Here is a 17404-nt window from a genome sequence, read left to right on the forward strand (position 1 = left end):
AGTTGAGTAGTACTGATTTTTCACAAAGACATTAAAGATTGTGTTTGTACTCTCGACATAAAATACGTTAAATATTATGTGGATTATGAGGTTGCGACTGACAATCGAATGTGCTAGGAGTTTCAATTAGACAATAGATAAGTCCCAAATTGAAATGAGTTTGTAAAAGAAGTTGTATAAATCAAAATCTTTTAGTGGATCCTTCTTAGGTGGAAGAAGATGTGACATAAAAGTTGTTAATCTCAACATTCATTAAAAAAATTCGTGTCTATTTTTTTTTGTTGCATTTAATTATTGTTATTGTTTTATGATGCATTTTGAAGCATTTTATTTGTTCTTCAAATATCAAAATATTGCATACAAAGTGTTTGATAAAATGCTTCAACCAAAATATTTAATCGATTTTTATAAATGATTATTTTGAGTGTTTTCCGCTTGATTTGAAAACCAAACTCGATTTAGTTTACCGATGTTCAATATTTCAAGAACGGAGCTATTGTAGCTCAACGATATCCTCAGTCGATCTTATCGGAGAAATTTATGATCAAAATAAATATGACAAGATATTATTTATAAATACTTGTATATTGTAAATTTCCGGATGATCGAGTTCAAAGAAATTAACATCTGAAAGTTAACTCTTTTGAATTCTCTTTCTTCGGCTATATTTTCAATAATGATTTATAACATGCACAAAATTTTTTTTAAAAGAATTTATAAGATTAAAAATAAAAGCTGACAGCTTTTAAAAAACAATTTGGCCCACCTTAACTTATTTTTAAATTAGATCTTATATTAATAGACCAAAATATCCATACAAATTTTATTATATAACAAATATACTATATGCATATTTAAATAAATATGTTTATACATAACATAATACAATTTTTTCTTCCTCTTTATATATTGTTTAATTAATTATTATTTTTAATATTTTTCTAACATATTTATACTTGTTGAGAAAATAAATATGTAGAAATTTACCTTTCACGTGTTATACAAATAGATTGTGAATAAGAATCAATACTACTTATTAAACTTTTGGTGGTGATTATATAATTTTCAAAACATCTTATAATCATCTAACTATATTTATTACATTTTATTTTTACTCCTATCATTTCATTTCAATTAAAAAAAAAATAACATAAAACTACTTCATTCTCATTTTTTATAGGAAACATTAGATATAACAAGAATAAATGTGTCTTAATCTTCGTACAGGCTTAGTGTTTGCTTGCCATGGTGTTTTGGCTGACTTTGGTCTAAAAAGCGATAGCTTTCCTATTTGACATAAATTCCATTCCAATGGGGACATATACCATTTTTGACTTCTTTTGGACTCTAAAAATATTCATTGGCATCGATCCATTAAATCCATGAGTTTTCACTTCATACTCAATCTCATCTTGTCTAATCTAGATCAAGAATAAATTTAAAGCATTTTTCTTCTAGATATGAACAATATTGATCATCTAAATTATTGAAAAGTAAAAAATTTAAGTTAGTTTAAATGATATTTGACGTGGATTACATATTTCAGTCGAATATAGGGAAAAGAGTTTTATCTTATATTTTTATCTTATATACTTATTTATTCCAGTGTTTGGACCAATTTCTAGTTCATAAGAAAATGACAAATTGCACACTATATTAATGGAGTTCGATGAGTGGATTGCTAAGCTAGAAAGATGAATTCTTTTATGATAATATAATTGAATTTATTTTATTTTTGTTTGAGAAGAGTTATCACTCTTTGATTACTTAATTTTGATACTAATGACTTTTAAGTTTATTCACATGGGCTATCATCAGTGTCACTGTAACGTCTCACTCATTTTTAAAATTTTAGTGGACAATTTTTTTTAAAATAAAAGCTCACATTTTCCAAATAACATTTAAAATAATTGTAATTATCTTACCGTAAAAATAGTGCAGTTTAAATTAACCAAACTCATCCAAAATCATACGTAAATATAAACGAGTAAAAATCTTAAATTCATCAACATACGAAAATATTTATCTCCTCTCAATCTCATAAATCGTAATGCGGAAACATGTGGTCCTCGAGTTGTGTCACCCCACCAATTCTGCCTACTCAGAGTTCGGCACCTCCAGTCTCCTCACCATTTAGCTCACCTGCATCACACACGCCTAGTGAGTCTAAAGACTCAACACGCCTGTACCAGGAAAAACAAGTACATATACATAGCACACAGCAGTGAAAAATATCATACTCAACATATCTTTCATGAACTTAAAAGCATAACGTAAACGTGTTGTGTAAAATCATATCGTATTAAAGCATGTCATGTCATCATATACGTAAACGTGTCGTGTAAAATCATAATGCCAACATACATTTCATGAACTTTAAAACATGAACATAAACATGTAGTATAGAATCATGTCGTGTCAAATCATGCCATCTCATATCATCATATACGTGTCAAAACATGTCATATCATGTTATCATATACGTAAACGTGTCGTGTAAAATCATATCGTATTAAAGCATGTCATCTCATTTCATCATATACGTATACATTTTCTTTTTAATTGAATTCAGTTCATTGACTGTGACTTTCGTATCATCATGTCAGTCGATGGATCCATCTATGTGTAACCACAGTACTGGGCGGCGGGGACACCAGCGACACTCTCACCCGTCAACTGGGCATTGGCCTATCATATCATCATATCATGTCAATGGAAATACGATCATCGGGCTCCCTCTGGGACCTTCTCCCGTAAACGGGCTCCCTCTGGGGCCTTTTCCCTCACGATATCTCCAATCATATCATCATGTCATCGTGTCATCGTGTTAGTCACAACTAAATCACTTCCTTCAAAACGTGTCATCATATTCATCACGTGATAAAATCATGCATATACATAATTTTTTTCCCTTTAAACCAAGCATGCACCGTATTTATCATAATTGCGTAAAAATCGTAAACTTGATGCATAAACATTTAAAACATGATAAAATATGCTCAAGGCGCTGCCAGGACCAAAATCTCCCCCGGGTGCAAAATGACCATTTTGCCCCTAGAAACCCAAAATTATCGTTTTTTCCCTAGACGTAAAATTTCACTTCTTTGACATTTTCTTAATTCCATTGACTCTAACACGTCCCAAATAATTATTTAAGCCTACAAGAATTTTCCCATATTTTTATTTGGCTTAAATCTAGGACTTTTAAATTAATCTATAAATATAACCTATTAATGCGTTTTAATCCCGAATTAAACCAAACCTTAGCATAAAATTTCCAATTTAAAAACTTAGACTTCTAATAATTATTTGAGCTTAAATATAATTTTTTATAATTTTATTAAGCTTAAATCTAGGCGTTTCAATTAATTCTTTAATTTACGTTACGTGCGGCGACTAAATCGCGGATAAATCCAAACTCTTTATTTTGATCCGAAACTTAACAAACTCCTTAAAATATTCCAAAACTTATTTATAATCATTACTAGACGTAAACTCGAGCTCATTTCATAACTTAACTAAATTGTTTTAAAACTTGGACCGGTGTCCCGGTTTTAACCCGAATCGACTCGAAACTTAACCGAATTTTTCCGAACTTTTTGTTATATCTTACAAACATCTAAAAGGTCCTAAAAACCTCAAAACCAGACCTTAAGACACTCGAATAATAGGCCAGCAAGCTGCTGGAATTTCCAGCATGTGCTAACCCGAAAGCCTTAGTCACCATCTTTCCTTAATTCGACTCTCATGCTTAAACCGACTCGAACCAGACCCGAACCAGGCCCTAGACCCAACCCTTAGGCATAACTTAAGACCATGATACACCCCTTTCAAACTCAGAACTAATGCCTGAGCCCCAAAGCAAGCAAGAGCCGTGACTAGCCTAACCCGTCTCCCATTGGTGCAGCTGGTTGATTCCTGGTCTAGCCACCTTCCCTAGCCAACCCAGCCCTGAACCAACACCACCAGGCCCTCCCTAGGACCCTAAGGAACGACCCAAGACACTGCCCCACGCCCTGGCCCCGTCCAGCAACCGCCTTAAAACCCACAGCCGTGACTTGCTCTACACGAACCCAAAGTGCACAGCCGCAGCTTTCTTAGTTCAGTCTCTTAGCTGCCGCTCCAGGCCATGAACCACCATAAAGAGACTCATCCTAGGACCCTTAAACACTAAAAACAGCAGCGCCTTGCACCACAGAAAACAGAACGTGAGGTGTATGCAACAACATACGGTTTTCGTGTCAAACCAAGAGCATAAAAGCTTTGCCATGTCAATACCGAAAAATGCATAAACATAACACACATGACAGCACATATATGATGTGAATGATGCAGAAATAATGATACAATGCGTGCCTTGAAGAGTAAAACGCGAGGCGGTCGAAGGATGGAGCAACAATGCAACGCCCGAAGGATTTTCTTTGCAAGAATGATTGAAAACCAAGGCCACCAGCTTGTTTTAAATTCTGAAACCGAGGGATAAGGAAGTTTTTTAATAGGGATGTCGGCTGTTGGGGAAAGTGATAATGATGTATTCACGTGGAGGGGTTGCTGAAGTAAATGGATGGGTGGCCACTTAGCATTAATTAGGTTTAGGTTTAGTTTCAAGTGTAGTTTATGTTAATTAAAATGTGCACTAATAGGGCCTCAATTAAAATAAAAAGGGTTTTAAGCACAATAAGCTTAAAAATAGGTCCATTAAATCCAAACATACTCTCGAAAAATATTTCATGTTGGAAAGTTTTTGAAAACATTAGCCGAACCTTCAAAAAGTCTCCCGATTCTACGTACCGTTAAAAATTAAAATCTTGCGGGTAAAAATACCCAATAAATCTCAATTCTTGAAAAATACCTTTAAAACATCTTATATTAATTAATAAAAATTAATCGTGTAATAAAATAATTTTTCCTGAAAATTTCCCGGTCTCTGATCCTCGTTGTAGCGCGAAATGAAACTTAAAAATCTTTAATGCATGAACCTTTAAAATTTCATGAATTAAATCTTACCATTAAATAAATATGCATAAAATGCATAAAAATAATTAAACACAAATTAATAAAATAAACATGCATTTTATGCTTTAAAAGAATTTAATAAAATACCAAAGAAATTTATAATTTGCATGCATGTGGTACACGTGAACTTTCCGATTTTCGGGACATTACAGTCACCTCTCAAACTACCTCAACAAGAATAATAATAAATAACATGAAGAAAAAACTTCAAATAAGTCTTACCCGTCGTTTTAAATATATATGTTTGTTTTTTTATAATTTTGATTATTTTTATTTTCAAAATTAAGTTTCAGTCATAGTATCTTTCATTTTTTGAAAATTCATGAATGTCACGTCAGAATCAGCCAGACATCATATCGGATCCCTATAAGTACACGTAAAAAAAGGTACCAAAATTACGAAATAATGAAATTAGATGACAAAAACCTGAAATATGATAAAATAAATTATCAAAATTACTAAAAGACACACGTAACTTGCAATTTATTGTTTGCTTTAATATATAAATACGACAGCACCAATAAAGTTTACTATCTTTTCAAAAACAAATTGATTAGAAAAAAGTGCTGCTAAAACTTGCTGAGAGCTACAAATACCTAAGATCTTATTTGTTGAGTTGAGTTGAAATTTATAGTGAAACATTATCTAATAATAATTCAGTTTTTATTTTTAACTACTTGAGAAACGAGGGAAAGTGATTTGTTAGTATGTTGTTATTATTATTATTATTATTATTACTACTACTAATTAACTTTGTTGTCGAACAAATTATTAGTAAAAGTTTCACATACACAAAATAATTCGATGATTAAAAATACAGCTCCGCGGGCTATTCCAACTTATTCCTTAGTATTTAACAAGATGATAAATTCTATTGGACAAAATTGCTCTAATATTGTTGGGTATAATAGTTATCTATGTTGGGAAAGTAATCGAACTGTGTGAGATAACAACAAGAAAAATATCTTTAAATTATTAATCTTTTCAAAATAAATTTGAAACAAGTGTTGCAAAAAGTTGCTCAAGGCAGTGTTCTAAAAAGCCCGCTTAAACTCCGCTTAAGCTTGGAGCTCGACAAAAACGCCCCGCTTCGGAGAAAAGCGGAAAAAAGGGGTCAAACTGACCGTCAAACTACAGTTTGATCGAATTAAACGTAATTAAGACTTTAATTAAGCGCGCTTAAACACAAGTAAGGAGAACGGTGGTAGAAAAAAGGTCGAACACCTTCGGAAGAGGCTTTCTTTAAAGGCTTCCATGGCGAAACTTCTAGCACTAGATAATAAGTATTCTTGCATAAAAGGAATATAACTTTTTCGCTGGGCAAATAAGAAATATATTATTTTATATTTTAATATGCTGAAGAATAAAAGAAGATAACCTTGAAGATACCAAATAATATATCAATTAAAAATATTAACATACATATTTGGAGCTAATTGTGAATTAAAACATCAATAGGACTTTATTTTTATAAAAATTAAGAAAATTAGTCATCTAATTGTCATTTTTATTGTTTTCGTTATCTAATTTGTCAAAAGTTTGATTTAGTTTTGTCACTTTGCTTTATGTTGGTTATTTTTAATCTTTAAGCCCGCAACTGCTACCGCTATCGCTACTGCTATCTTTTGATGTGTTTTGGATAAACTCAAAAGATCAATTCAATAACTTGCAAATCACGCTGACCAGATAAATTACAACGAACAAGCTCTGTGTGACATGCTCGAACTTGGAAGAAAATGCACGGAGGAATTGAACACCACTTTTTTTGTTGGTTTTTTAGTTCTGCCCTATGGGGTGCACAATTTTCCTGTGTCACAATAATATTTTTCAGCTTCATGTTTCAAATAACACAAGTGTTCTAACAAAATATGAGCATAAACCAACAATAAAAGAAGTTGCATGATTTATACCCAACTTTACTTTGATTAATCAGATAATGAAAATATTAATTTGATATTTGATAGGATGAAAATAGAAAAATTATACATTTAGTAGGGGAGTGTTACATCGTAGATATCCATATATGTGTGCATGATGGATATGCAATATATATATATATATATATATATATATATATATATATATATATATATATATAATTATTTATATTTTTTAAATTTATAATTATAAGTAATAAAACGACTTTGTAATATTAATTAATTAAGTAAACATATAATGGTAAATTTCAAAAAAATACCTCAGTCAATGTTTCAATTAAAATTCAGTACCTAGCCATAATTGTTTAGAAATCAGTACCTGACAAATCTATACATTTAGTTTTAACTACTCATAAAACAAAATTTACATTTTTACCCTTTATTATTTAAATAAATATATTATTTTATCCACAAAAATTATATCATTTTTCTCCATTTAAAATATAATTTTAACAAAATATTGTTTCTCAATTATCATGGAATAAAAGTAAATACTTATTTTGACATATAAAGTATCTATTATGGAGTTTCAGATACTTGATTTCGCTCTTTGAATACTCCAAATATAAGAAAATACTATATTTTCGAGCATTCACTATAAATTCGGTCATTGTTGGTCTTTTCATGAAAAATGCATTAGGATTACTTATTCATGTCATTTTTTTTTAAAACATAGGTCATCATTCATCATGAAATAAGATTAAGTATTTATTTTGACCAACAAAATACCTATTTTGGAGTTCCAAATGCTTGATTTTACTCTTTGAATACTCCAAATGTGTAAGAAAAAATACTGGATCTTCAAGCTATCACAATAAATTCAATAATTGTTGGTATTTTCATTGAAAATGCATTAAGATGACTTATTCATGTCATCTAATTTTTGAAAAAACACCGTTTCTAACTCATTGTTGAATTAGAAAAATTACTTATTTTGATCGATAAAATACCTATTTTCGGGTTCCAAATATTTGATTTGGCTATTTGAATACTCCAAATGTGTAAGAAAATACTTTAAGTTTCAATTAATATTAAGTGACTTTTGATTGTATCATTTGTGAAGTTAAAGTGTGATACTTAAATTGGTACACAGAGTATCTAATTAGAGTATATAAATACATGATTTTACCCCGTAAATACTCATATCCAATTATTTGATGATGCCAAAATATAATTTGAAGTTAATATTAAGTGACACCAATGATGATATTCGTGAAGCAAAAATGTGATACCTAAATTAATACAAATAATACATAATTCGAGTTCACAAACACTTGATTTTACCTTTTAAATACTCAAATTCGATTGAGTATGTCAAAATATATAATTTGAAGATAATATTGAATATTTTTTTATGATGAGATTTGTGAATAAAAAACGTGATACCTGGTACAAATAGTACCTAATTTGATTTAACATATATTTGATTTACCCTTTTAAAACTCAATTTTGATTATTTTGGGATATAAAAAATATAGTTTCAAGTAATATTGAGTGACTTTTGATGTGTCATTTGTGAAGTTAAAATGTGATACCTAAATTAGTGCAAAAAATATCTAATTCGAATCTACCAATACTTTATTTTACTCCCTAAATGAGAAGTATTTTAATTTGAGTTTGCAAATACTTGATTTCGTAAATGAGATATTCACAATATGTATTAAAATACTGGATATTCGAATAAGCAACGTAAGTTCACCAAATGTTGATATTTTTATGGAAGATACATTTGAATGACATATTCATCTCATTTAATAATTAAAAAAAAAAACAAATTCTCAACTAAACATGAAAATTTTAAAGTACTTAGTTTTACTTGAGAAGTACCTAATTTGAGTTTGCAAATACTTGATTTCGTAAATGAGATGCTCACAATATGTATTAAAATACTAGGTATTCGAATAGGCAACGTAAGTTCACCATGTATTGATATTTCCATGGAATAAGCATTTGGATGATATATTCATATCATTTAATATTTTTTTTGTAAAAGAAAAAACAGATTCCCAACTAAGCATAAAAATTTTAAAGTATTTGTTTTTATTTGAGAAGTACCTAATTTGAGATTGTAAATATTTAATTTGGTACATGAGATACTCATAATATGTAATAGAATACTGGATATTCGAATATGTAATGTAAGCTCACCAAGTGTTTATCTTTCCTTGGAAGATGCATTTGGATGACATATTCATCTCATTTAATATTTTTTTTTTTGTAAAAAAAAAAACAAATTCTCAAATAAGTATTGAAATTTTAAAATTCTTATTTTTACTTGAGAAGTATCTAATGTGATACCTAAATTAATACAAATAATGCCTAATACGAGTCCACAAATACTTGATTTTACCATTTAAATACTCAAATTCGATTATTTGATGATGTCAAAATATATAATTTGAAGTCAATATTGAGTTGCCTTTGATGATGAGATCCGTGAAATAAAAATGTGATACCTAAATTGTTACAAGTACTATATAATTAGATTCTACTGATAATTGATTTTACCCTTTAAAAACTCAAATTTGATAATAAGTATAATGAAAGAATATTGATGCATATAATGAATGATTACCAATAAATATTATGAAAGAATACTAATGAGGATAATATCAAATGAAGTATTGCATTGTCATTTAATGAATACCAACAAGTATTGTGAATGAATATTAATAATATTATAAATTAATACTTATAAGTATACAGAAAAAATACTAATAAGTATAATGAATAATTACCAATAAGTATTATGTCAAATAAGTATAATTGTCAAATAAGTCATTCAATGAATATCAAAAAGTATTGTCAATTAATATTTATGAGTATTTTATAAATCATTGATCCAAAAATCGATAGATATGCTTAAAGTGCAAACTTCAAGCTCATTTACGAACTATGTTCATAATGCATCTCTCAATTAGTCCATGATGAATAATAAACTATGTTTATTTATTTAAATGATATGAATAAGTATCTTAATGAATTTTCCATGGAAATATTATATATTCGAATATCCAGTATTTTAATGCATATTGTGAGTATCTCATTTACGAAATCAAGTATTTGCAAACTCAAATTAGGTACTTCTCAAGTAAAACTAAGTACTTTAAAATTTTCATGCTTATTTGAGAATTTTTTTACCAAAAAAATATTAAATAAGATGAATATGTAATCCATGCTTAGTGATCGAGCAAAACTTTTATTGTAAAATTCTTAGTAAAAATTAATAATATTCAAGCTCGAAATAATCGCAAGTGCACGATGTCAAATAATAATATAGTTATGGACTTTCAATAATCGCAAGTGCACGATGTCAAAATGTTCCATGCTTGGTGATTGAGCAAAACTTTCATTGTCTGAGGACTGTATTTCTCAATTATTATTCTCAATTATTCAATTTTTAGCAGCGATACTTCAGATGATTGTTTACTACTACGATTATTAAATAAAAACTCAATGAAATGGTTCAAGGATTAAATGATGAAATAAATAAGTTAGAATGATTTATTAAAATTCAATGAGAAATGAATTTGTTGGGAATATCGGTTCACCTACCCCTAGCTAATCTACTTAATTCGTTCGACAATTATCTATGCTTTCGACGAGATTTCATATCCAATTGAACACGTGCTCTCAAGCTATGCCAAACTAATTCAACTCAGTGAAGTAATTAAATCTCTTTAATTATTTATCAATGGTGAATTGAATGTCGTTTTATTAAATCTCATAGCTTTCGACCTACTGGACTATGACTATCGACGTGTATCCGACTTCATATTTATCTGTAAATTGGAAATCCACGGATTATGATACTCGTTCCTATCACGAGCTATTCTCTCGAAGAACATTGTCCGGAAATCTTCAAATCTTCACTCTAAGCCTTTTTTCTCTTTCAAAGCTTTGTGGCTGCTGAAAAGTCCTTGAACATGTCATCCAATTGCATCTTGAATGGAAACGCGAGCACTTTGTGAACTTATGTTACATATTCGAATATCCAGTATTTTAATACTCATTATGAGTATCTCATTTACCAAATCAAGTATTTTAAAACTGAAATTAGGTATTTTTCAAGTAAAACTAAGTACTTGAAAAAGTTCAATACTTAGTTGCGAATTTGTTTTTTTTAACAATTAAAAAAACTATTAAATTAAATTAACATGTCATCCAAATGTATCTTGGATGGAAATGCGAGCACTTGATGAACTTACATTGAATATTCGAATATCCAGTATTTTAATACTCATTCTAAGTATCTCATTTACCAAATCAACTATTTTAAAATTGAAATTAGGTATTTCGCAAGTAAAACTAAGTACTTGAAAAAGTTTAATGATTATTTGCGAATTTGTTTTTTTAACAATAAAAGAATAATTTAAATAATAACATGTCATCCAAATGTATCTTTGATGGAAATGCGAGCACTTGGTGAACTTGCGTTGCATATTCGAATATCCAGTATTTTAATACCCTCATTTACCAAATCAAGTATTTTAAAATTGAAATTAGGTATTTCGCAAGTAAAACTAAGTATTTAAAAAAGTTCAATGCTCAGTTACTAATTTGTTTTTTAACAATAAAAAAATAATTAAATGAAATGAACATGCCATCCAAATGCATTCTGGATGAAAATGCGAGCACTTGGTGAACTTACGTTGCATATTCGAATATCCAGTATTTTAATACTCATTCTGAGTATCTCATTTACTAAATCAAGTATTTTAAAATTGAAATTAGGTTCTTCGCAAGTAAAACTAAGTACTTGAAAAAGTTCAATGATTAGTTACGAATTTGTTTTTTTTAACAATTAAAAAATAATAAATAAAATGAACATATCATCCAAATGCATCTTGGATGGAAATGTGAGCATTTGGTGAACTTACATTACATATTCTAATATCCAGTATTTTAATACTCATTCTGAGTATTTCATTTACCAAATCAAGCCTTTTAAAATTGAAATTAGGTATTTCACAAGTAAAACTAAATACTTTAAAAAGTTCAATACTTAGTTGCGAATTTGTTTTTCTTTTAAAAATTAAAAAAATATTTAAATGAAATGTACATGTCATCTAAATGCATATTGGATAGAAATGCGAGCACTTGGTGAACTTACATTGCCTACTAGAATATCCAGTATTTTATTAACTTTTATGAGTATCTCAATTACCAAATCAAGTATTTAAAATTGAAATTAGGTATTTCGCAAATAAAAATAAGTACTTCAAAATGTTCGATGCTTAGTTGTGAATTTTTATTTAAAAAAGTAAAAAAAATAATTAAATGAAATGAACATGTCATCCAAATGCATCTTGGATGGAATGCGAGCATTTGGTGAACTTACGTTACATATTCGAATATCCAGTATTTTAATACTCATTCTGAGTATCTCATTTACCAAATCAATTATTTTAAAATTGAAATGAGGTATTTTGCAAGTAAAACTAAGTACTTGAAAAAGTTCAATACTTAATTGCGAATTTTTTTTAACAATAAAAAAAATAATTAAATGAAATGAACATGTCATCCAAATGAATCTTGGATAGAAATGCGAGCATTTGGTGAACTTGTGTTGCATATTCGAATATTCAGTATTTTAATACACATTCTGACTATTTCATTTACTAAATCAAGTATTTTAAAATTGAAATTAAGTATTTCGCAAGTAAAACTAAGTATTTCAAAATTTTCGATTAGTTGAGAATTTGTTTTTTTTTAAAATAAAAAATATTTAAATTCAATTTACATGTCATCCAAATGCATCGAGAATGATGAGTGGAAAGAGAAGATGACCAACAAAAATAGATATTTATATAATTTTTTATTAATTAAAAGGGTAAAAAGGTAAAAATGTGTGAAACATGTAGTAAAAACTAAGTTGATCTTTTGTTAGATACTAAAAAAAAAACTTATGAGTATTGAATCTTAAATAAATCATAAACAGATGTATTTTCTCCCAATTAGCCGACATATAATTGTCGGTAAAAGCTGTATGAAATAAATTAATACAACCACTCTTAAACTGAATGCTCTGGAATAAAGTGACCACTACAATCCTACTTTTGGATTCCCCAAACCCTAGTTTCAGCATCGGATTCTAATTCAATTCAATCAGCGGTTCGTGCTGCTACAATTTCTGGTAGAAACCCCGTTTTTATATTTTTCTAAACGTTGTTTTCACTATTATTTGCTCAGCTTATTTGCTAGAATTAATCCTGTGATTCTCTGTAAGATTTTTGTATCTCTGGAAGGTTTGGGATTGAAATTCATTGGTTGGCATTGATTCCAATTTTGCGTGTTTCCGTGGCTGTTTTATTGTTTTATGACTCAATTTGCGTGTGTATGTTTTTTTGCGAATCAACTTGTGTTTGTCTAAAGAAAAAAAAATAAATAATCGATTTTTGTCTGCTTTTATTCCATTTCGTGTGCCACGGTGTACGGGAAGAAGTTGTTGCTTTCTGGGCGATGCAATTTTTTTTTTTTTTTGTAATTGAATTTAAGATTTGTATTTGTATTCGTTTGCAAATCAAATAGGTTGAACTGGGTTGAAGTCGCTGAATTGTTTGGTGGGAATATTTGAGATCTTGGTTAACAGATGACATACAGGTAAAATGATTGAAAAAATAATATTCATGTAGCCTATCTCACAACTAGCGAGAATGTGCTATGATGATGATGATGATGAATTCGTTGTTTGACACGAGAAGGGAACACAAAAGGTGGAGAGCTTATTTAAAATGAACAGATGTCCATAGAGTAGGGCGTGGTTGATCGGTTGATCTTAGTTGGTACTCATAGACATGCACATACATATTTTAGTTCGAATTGATTTGAAGTAGTTATTAGCAAAATTTGCGAGTTAAAGTGTCTCATCATAAAACGGCATTATGTGTGATTGGAACTGAAGTATGGAATTGAAATTGATTTAGACGCAACAAACCGATGATACCGTTGAAATGCTTGGTGGCCTGTTTTTCCTCATGGCTGTTTACGTTCAACTTAGAAAGCTAATATTTTCAATGCATTAATCTCATCATACCATATTACATTTACTCAGTTATTACCATTTTTAATTGGTTAGGCTATCGTAAAAAATTCTGCGTCATTGACTCATGTGTTTCTACTCACAATTTGTAATTTTCTTTTTCAAAGCGTAAAACTTTCTATCGATCTGGATGGAGTTGTTATTTAATTTTGTCGTCTTATGATTATGGAATTTGTTTATCTGGTTGATGTAGTTTTATGTACTTGTGTAGGAAAGAGATTTTCTTCTTTTCTTTTGTTTTGGTTCATACTTATCTAGTTGATGAAGAAACCATAATGGCAAAATGTGTGGTGATTATGTTTATATTAATTCTATGACCTGTAGAGAAACAAATTTATATATAAGGTAGATGAAAAAGTTTAGGTGGCATTTCATGCTTCAAACGAGCAATTGAGTGTGAATCAACTAGTTAATCAAACATCATCGTTTTGTGGTAGACACGATTAGAGTACGCTGTTGACATGTTGCAACTCTCCATAGAGAAAAAGCCTGTCAAAAGTATTTAAAATTATTGGAGTAGGATTATTGCCATACCTGCGGAAAATTTGCGATGAGTTTTCCGTAGAGAAAAAGCCTGTCAAAGTATTTAAAGTTTGTTTGTCATGCTCAAGATTCAAATTGCATTTCTAAAATTGGGGTATCTTTGTTTCATCTTTTTCGTTGTTTTCTGTGGATATAAGGGAGTAAATTATTTCAAAATTTAGAGCATTTGACAAAGTACAACAGCGTTGTAGAGTTTTTAGTTTTGAAAAGCAACATTTTATATAGGTTTGCATATATAATAATATGCCTTTTGTTGTCATTGCTCAGACTTACATGTGTGAATTTTCCAAAAGGAAAATGAGCTTTAATAAAGAATAACTCTCACGTGAAACTGTATTCTGATTCACTTAAATTTATAGTTGAGCATGCAAATTTGAATTTTTTAAAATATGTATAATATACGTACGTGTGTGTGTGTGTACATGTATGTATGTGTGTGTGTGTATGTATGTTTGTAAATTATCTAAATTCATGATTCCATCAGCTAATTATTATATTAATGTCTTTATGATGTGCTGTTTGTAGCACAGGGAATCACAAGCCTACAGTTTACCCAAAACATATATCACTTGTAATGGAGCATCAAGGAAATGAGCTACCCCTGGTGGGTAGCTCTGCTCAGATGGCATACGGTGCAAACTTATATCAAAGAAACGCAATGACCATAACCTCTTCCCAGGTACCGACTGGTTCAATTGTGTCTGCTCAAACTGCCGGCCTTTCTCCCTCTCCGGCTCAGATGGCGCAACAACACCTTGCTTACCAGCAACTGCACCAGCAGCAGCAATTGCAACAGCAACTCCGAAGTTTCTGGGCAAGCCAAATTGAAAACCTTGATCACATAACCGATTTTAAAAACCACAGCCTACCATTGGCCAGAATCAAGAAGATAATGAAAGCAGATGAAGATGTTAGAATGATATCAGCTGAAGCACCTGTACTTTTTGCTCGTGCCTGTGAGCTGTTCATCCTAGAGTTGACTTTATGTGCTTGGAACCACACTGAAGAGAACAAAAGGAGAACACTGCAGAGAAATGACATTGCAGCAGCAATTACGAGGACTGACATTTTTGATTTCCTGATTGATATTGTACCAAGGGAGGACTCGAAAGATGAGGTTCTTGCGTCGATGTCCGCAGGACCTGTTCCTGTTGGTGCTCCTGCTGAAGGGGTTCCTTACTATTATATGCCGCCGTCCCCACCAGTTGGTGCTACGGGAATGACAGTGGGGCAGCCTGTAGATCCATCCCTTTATGGTCAACATCCTCATCCTTATATGGCTCAGCATATGTGGCCACAGGAGCAAGCCCTGCCGCCTACAGACTCCTAAGTGTTTTACTACCAAGTTTTACTAATGCGAGTGCTAGTAACTTAATTCTGTGAGTTGATATGGTTATTTCTATAATTGGTATTTCTGAAAAAACTTAGACGTTAAAGTTTGAAACAATTTATATTTGAGATGGAGGAACAGGCTCCTTTGCGAACCTCCACTTAGTAGTCTAAACCACACCCCCAACCAGTGGAAAGGTAAGAAAAAAATTGGGTAAAAGTACTTGTTCCATCCATTTCTTGTTTTGAATAATAGTTGTAATACCTCGTTTTATGTTGGATTGATGGACACCTGCTAATAAAGTTATAAGAACACTAATATGACTGTTCTGGTATCATGCGTAATTGAGGACGGATGTGAAATGGTGCTAGCATACGCTTATTATATGAAGTCTCGTTTGCTCAAGCTCGGGGTTTATCAATATTAACTGGTCTGGATTGCAGGCCATTTTGTTACACCAACTGGTGACTACTGATTAATATCCTTAGACCCTATACCGTGCTTATTGTACAAGTTCTCTTCTATTCTGACAAATCACTCAGGATAAACCTCTCTCATTATTCTAACCTTGTGGGCACATGACATCCAACTTTTCTGCTATAATTGATCTTATACATGCTTCAATACATTAACTGGATCAGGAGATACACCTTAAATATCTGGTTGACGTGACAGAAAGATGCAACTCCAAGTGCCTTAGGCTTATTATTTTACGATTTACATGTTATGATTCTTGGAAGAACTGCCATTTGCAGTTGTTATTGCAGAGACTGTAGAGGAGTAAGCCAAGTTTGTTGTGAGGCAGATGCAAAGACTTAAAGTTCACAAAATCATATGGAGTCTAGATCACTCCAAGGTTCAACTCCATTCTTGCGTTTACTAGTCTTGGCTCTTTTAAGATTATAATAATATATAACTCTCATTTCTGAACTTCTATGGATAAATGAGTCTTGAGCTTAATTTTCTTTTCTTTTTATTTATCGAACTGGAGGGATCCTACAGACATCGACTCATATTTAACATCATGAGGAAATAGCAAAAAAAAAAATGTGGTTTTTTTAATAACAAATTCTCGAGTAAGAGTATCGTGCTTTTTTATGTTTATAGAAGGGTAGTACCTTTCTTCCAACATTTACCTTACTATCTGTCATGGAGGGAGCCATATTAATTTTGATCACCCTCAGTTCAATTTTACTCCATCTATATATCTATATGAAATTTGAAAATAATGAGGAAAATTTGGGGTAAATAAAATCAATTAGGAAATATTTAACAAAATGAGCTTAGTTTCACCATAAAATTGAAATTTAATCTTAATCTTATCAATTTTGAACTTTTGTTTTGCCTTTGCTTTTCCTATATGTCATGCTTTTAAATAGGGGAAAAATTTTTGTTGAAGGTAATTATAAAAAAACTTGACCTCTCCATATAATTTGTTGTATATTTTTATACCGATGTGTATCATGCACCCGAATTTACATATGGTAATGTTCATCTATTACCAAAAACAAGTCATTTATGGATATTATTAGGAGG

At 30.5% G+C, this 17404-nt stretch overlaps 1 protein-coding gene across 1 annotated transcript; it reads left to right on the top strand.

Moving 5' to 3' along the window:
• The first annotated feature begins 12985 nt into the window (after positions 1 to 12985).
• On the top strand, positions 12986 to 16871 carry LOC142551325 (nuclear transcription factor Y subunit C-3-like). The gene is made up of 3 exons (XM_075660503.1): positions 12986 to 13089; positions 13485 to 13556; positions 15064 to 16871. The coding sequence occupies exons 2-3, from the start codon at positions 13546 to 13548 to the stop codon at positions 15866 to 15868; spliced, it is 816 nt and encodes a 271-aa protein (XP_075516618.1). The 5' UTR covers positions 12986 to 13089; positions 13485 to 13545; the 3' UTR covers positions 15869 to 16871.
• The last annotated feature ends 533 nt before the right edge of the window (positions 16872 to 17404 follow it).

The sequence above is a fragment of the Primulina tabacum genome, chromosome 7 (assembly GCF_025594145.1).
Source record: "Primulina tabacum isolate GXHZ01 chromosome 7, ASM2559414v2, whole genome shotgun sequence".
Taxonomy (NCBI): domain Eukaryota; kingdom Viridiplantae; phylum Streptophyta; class Magnoliopsida; order Lamiales; family Gesneriaceae; genus Primulina; species Primulina tabacum.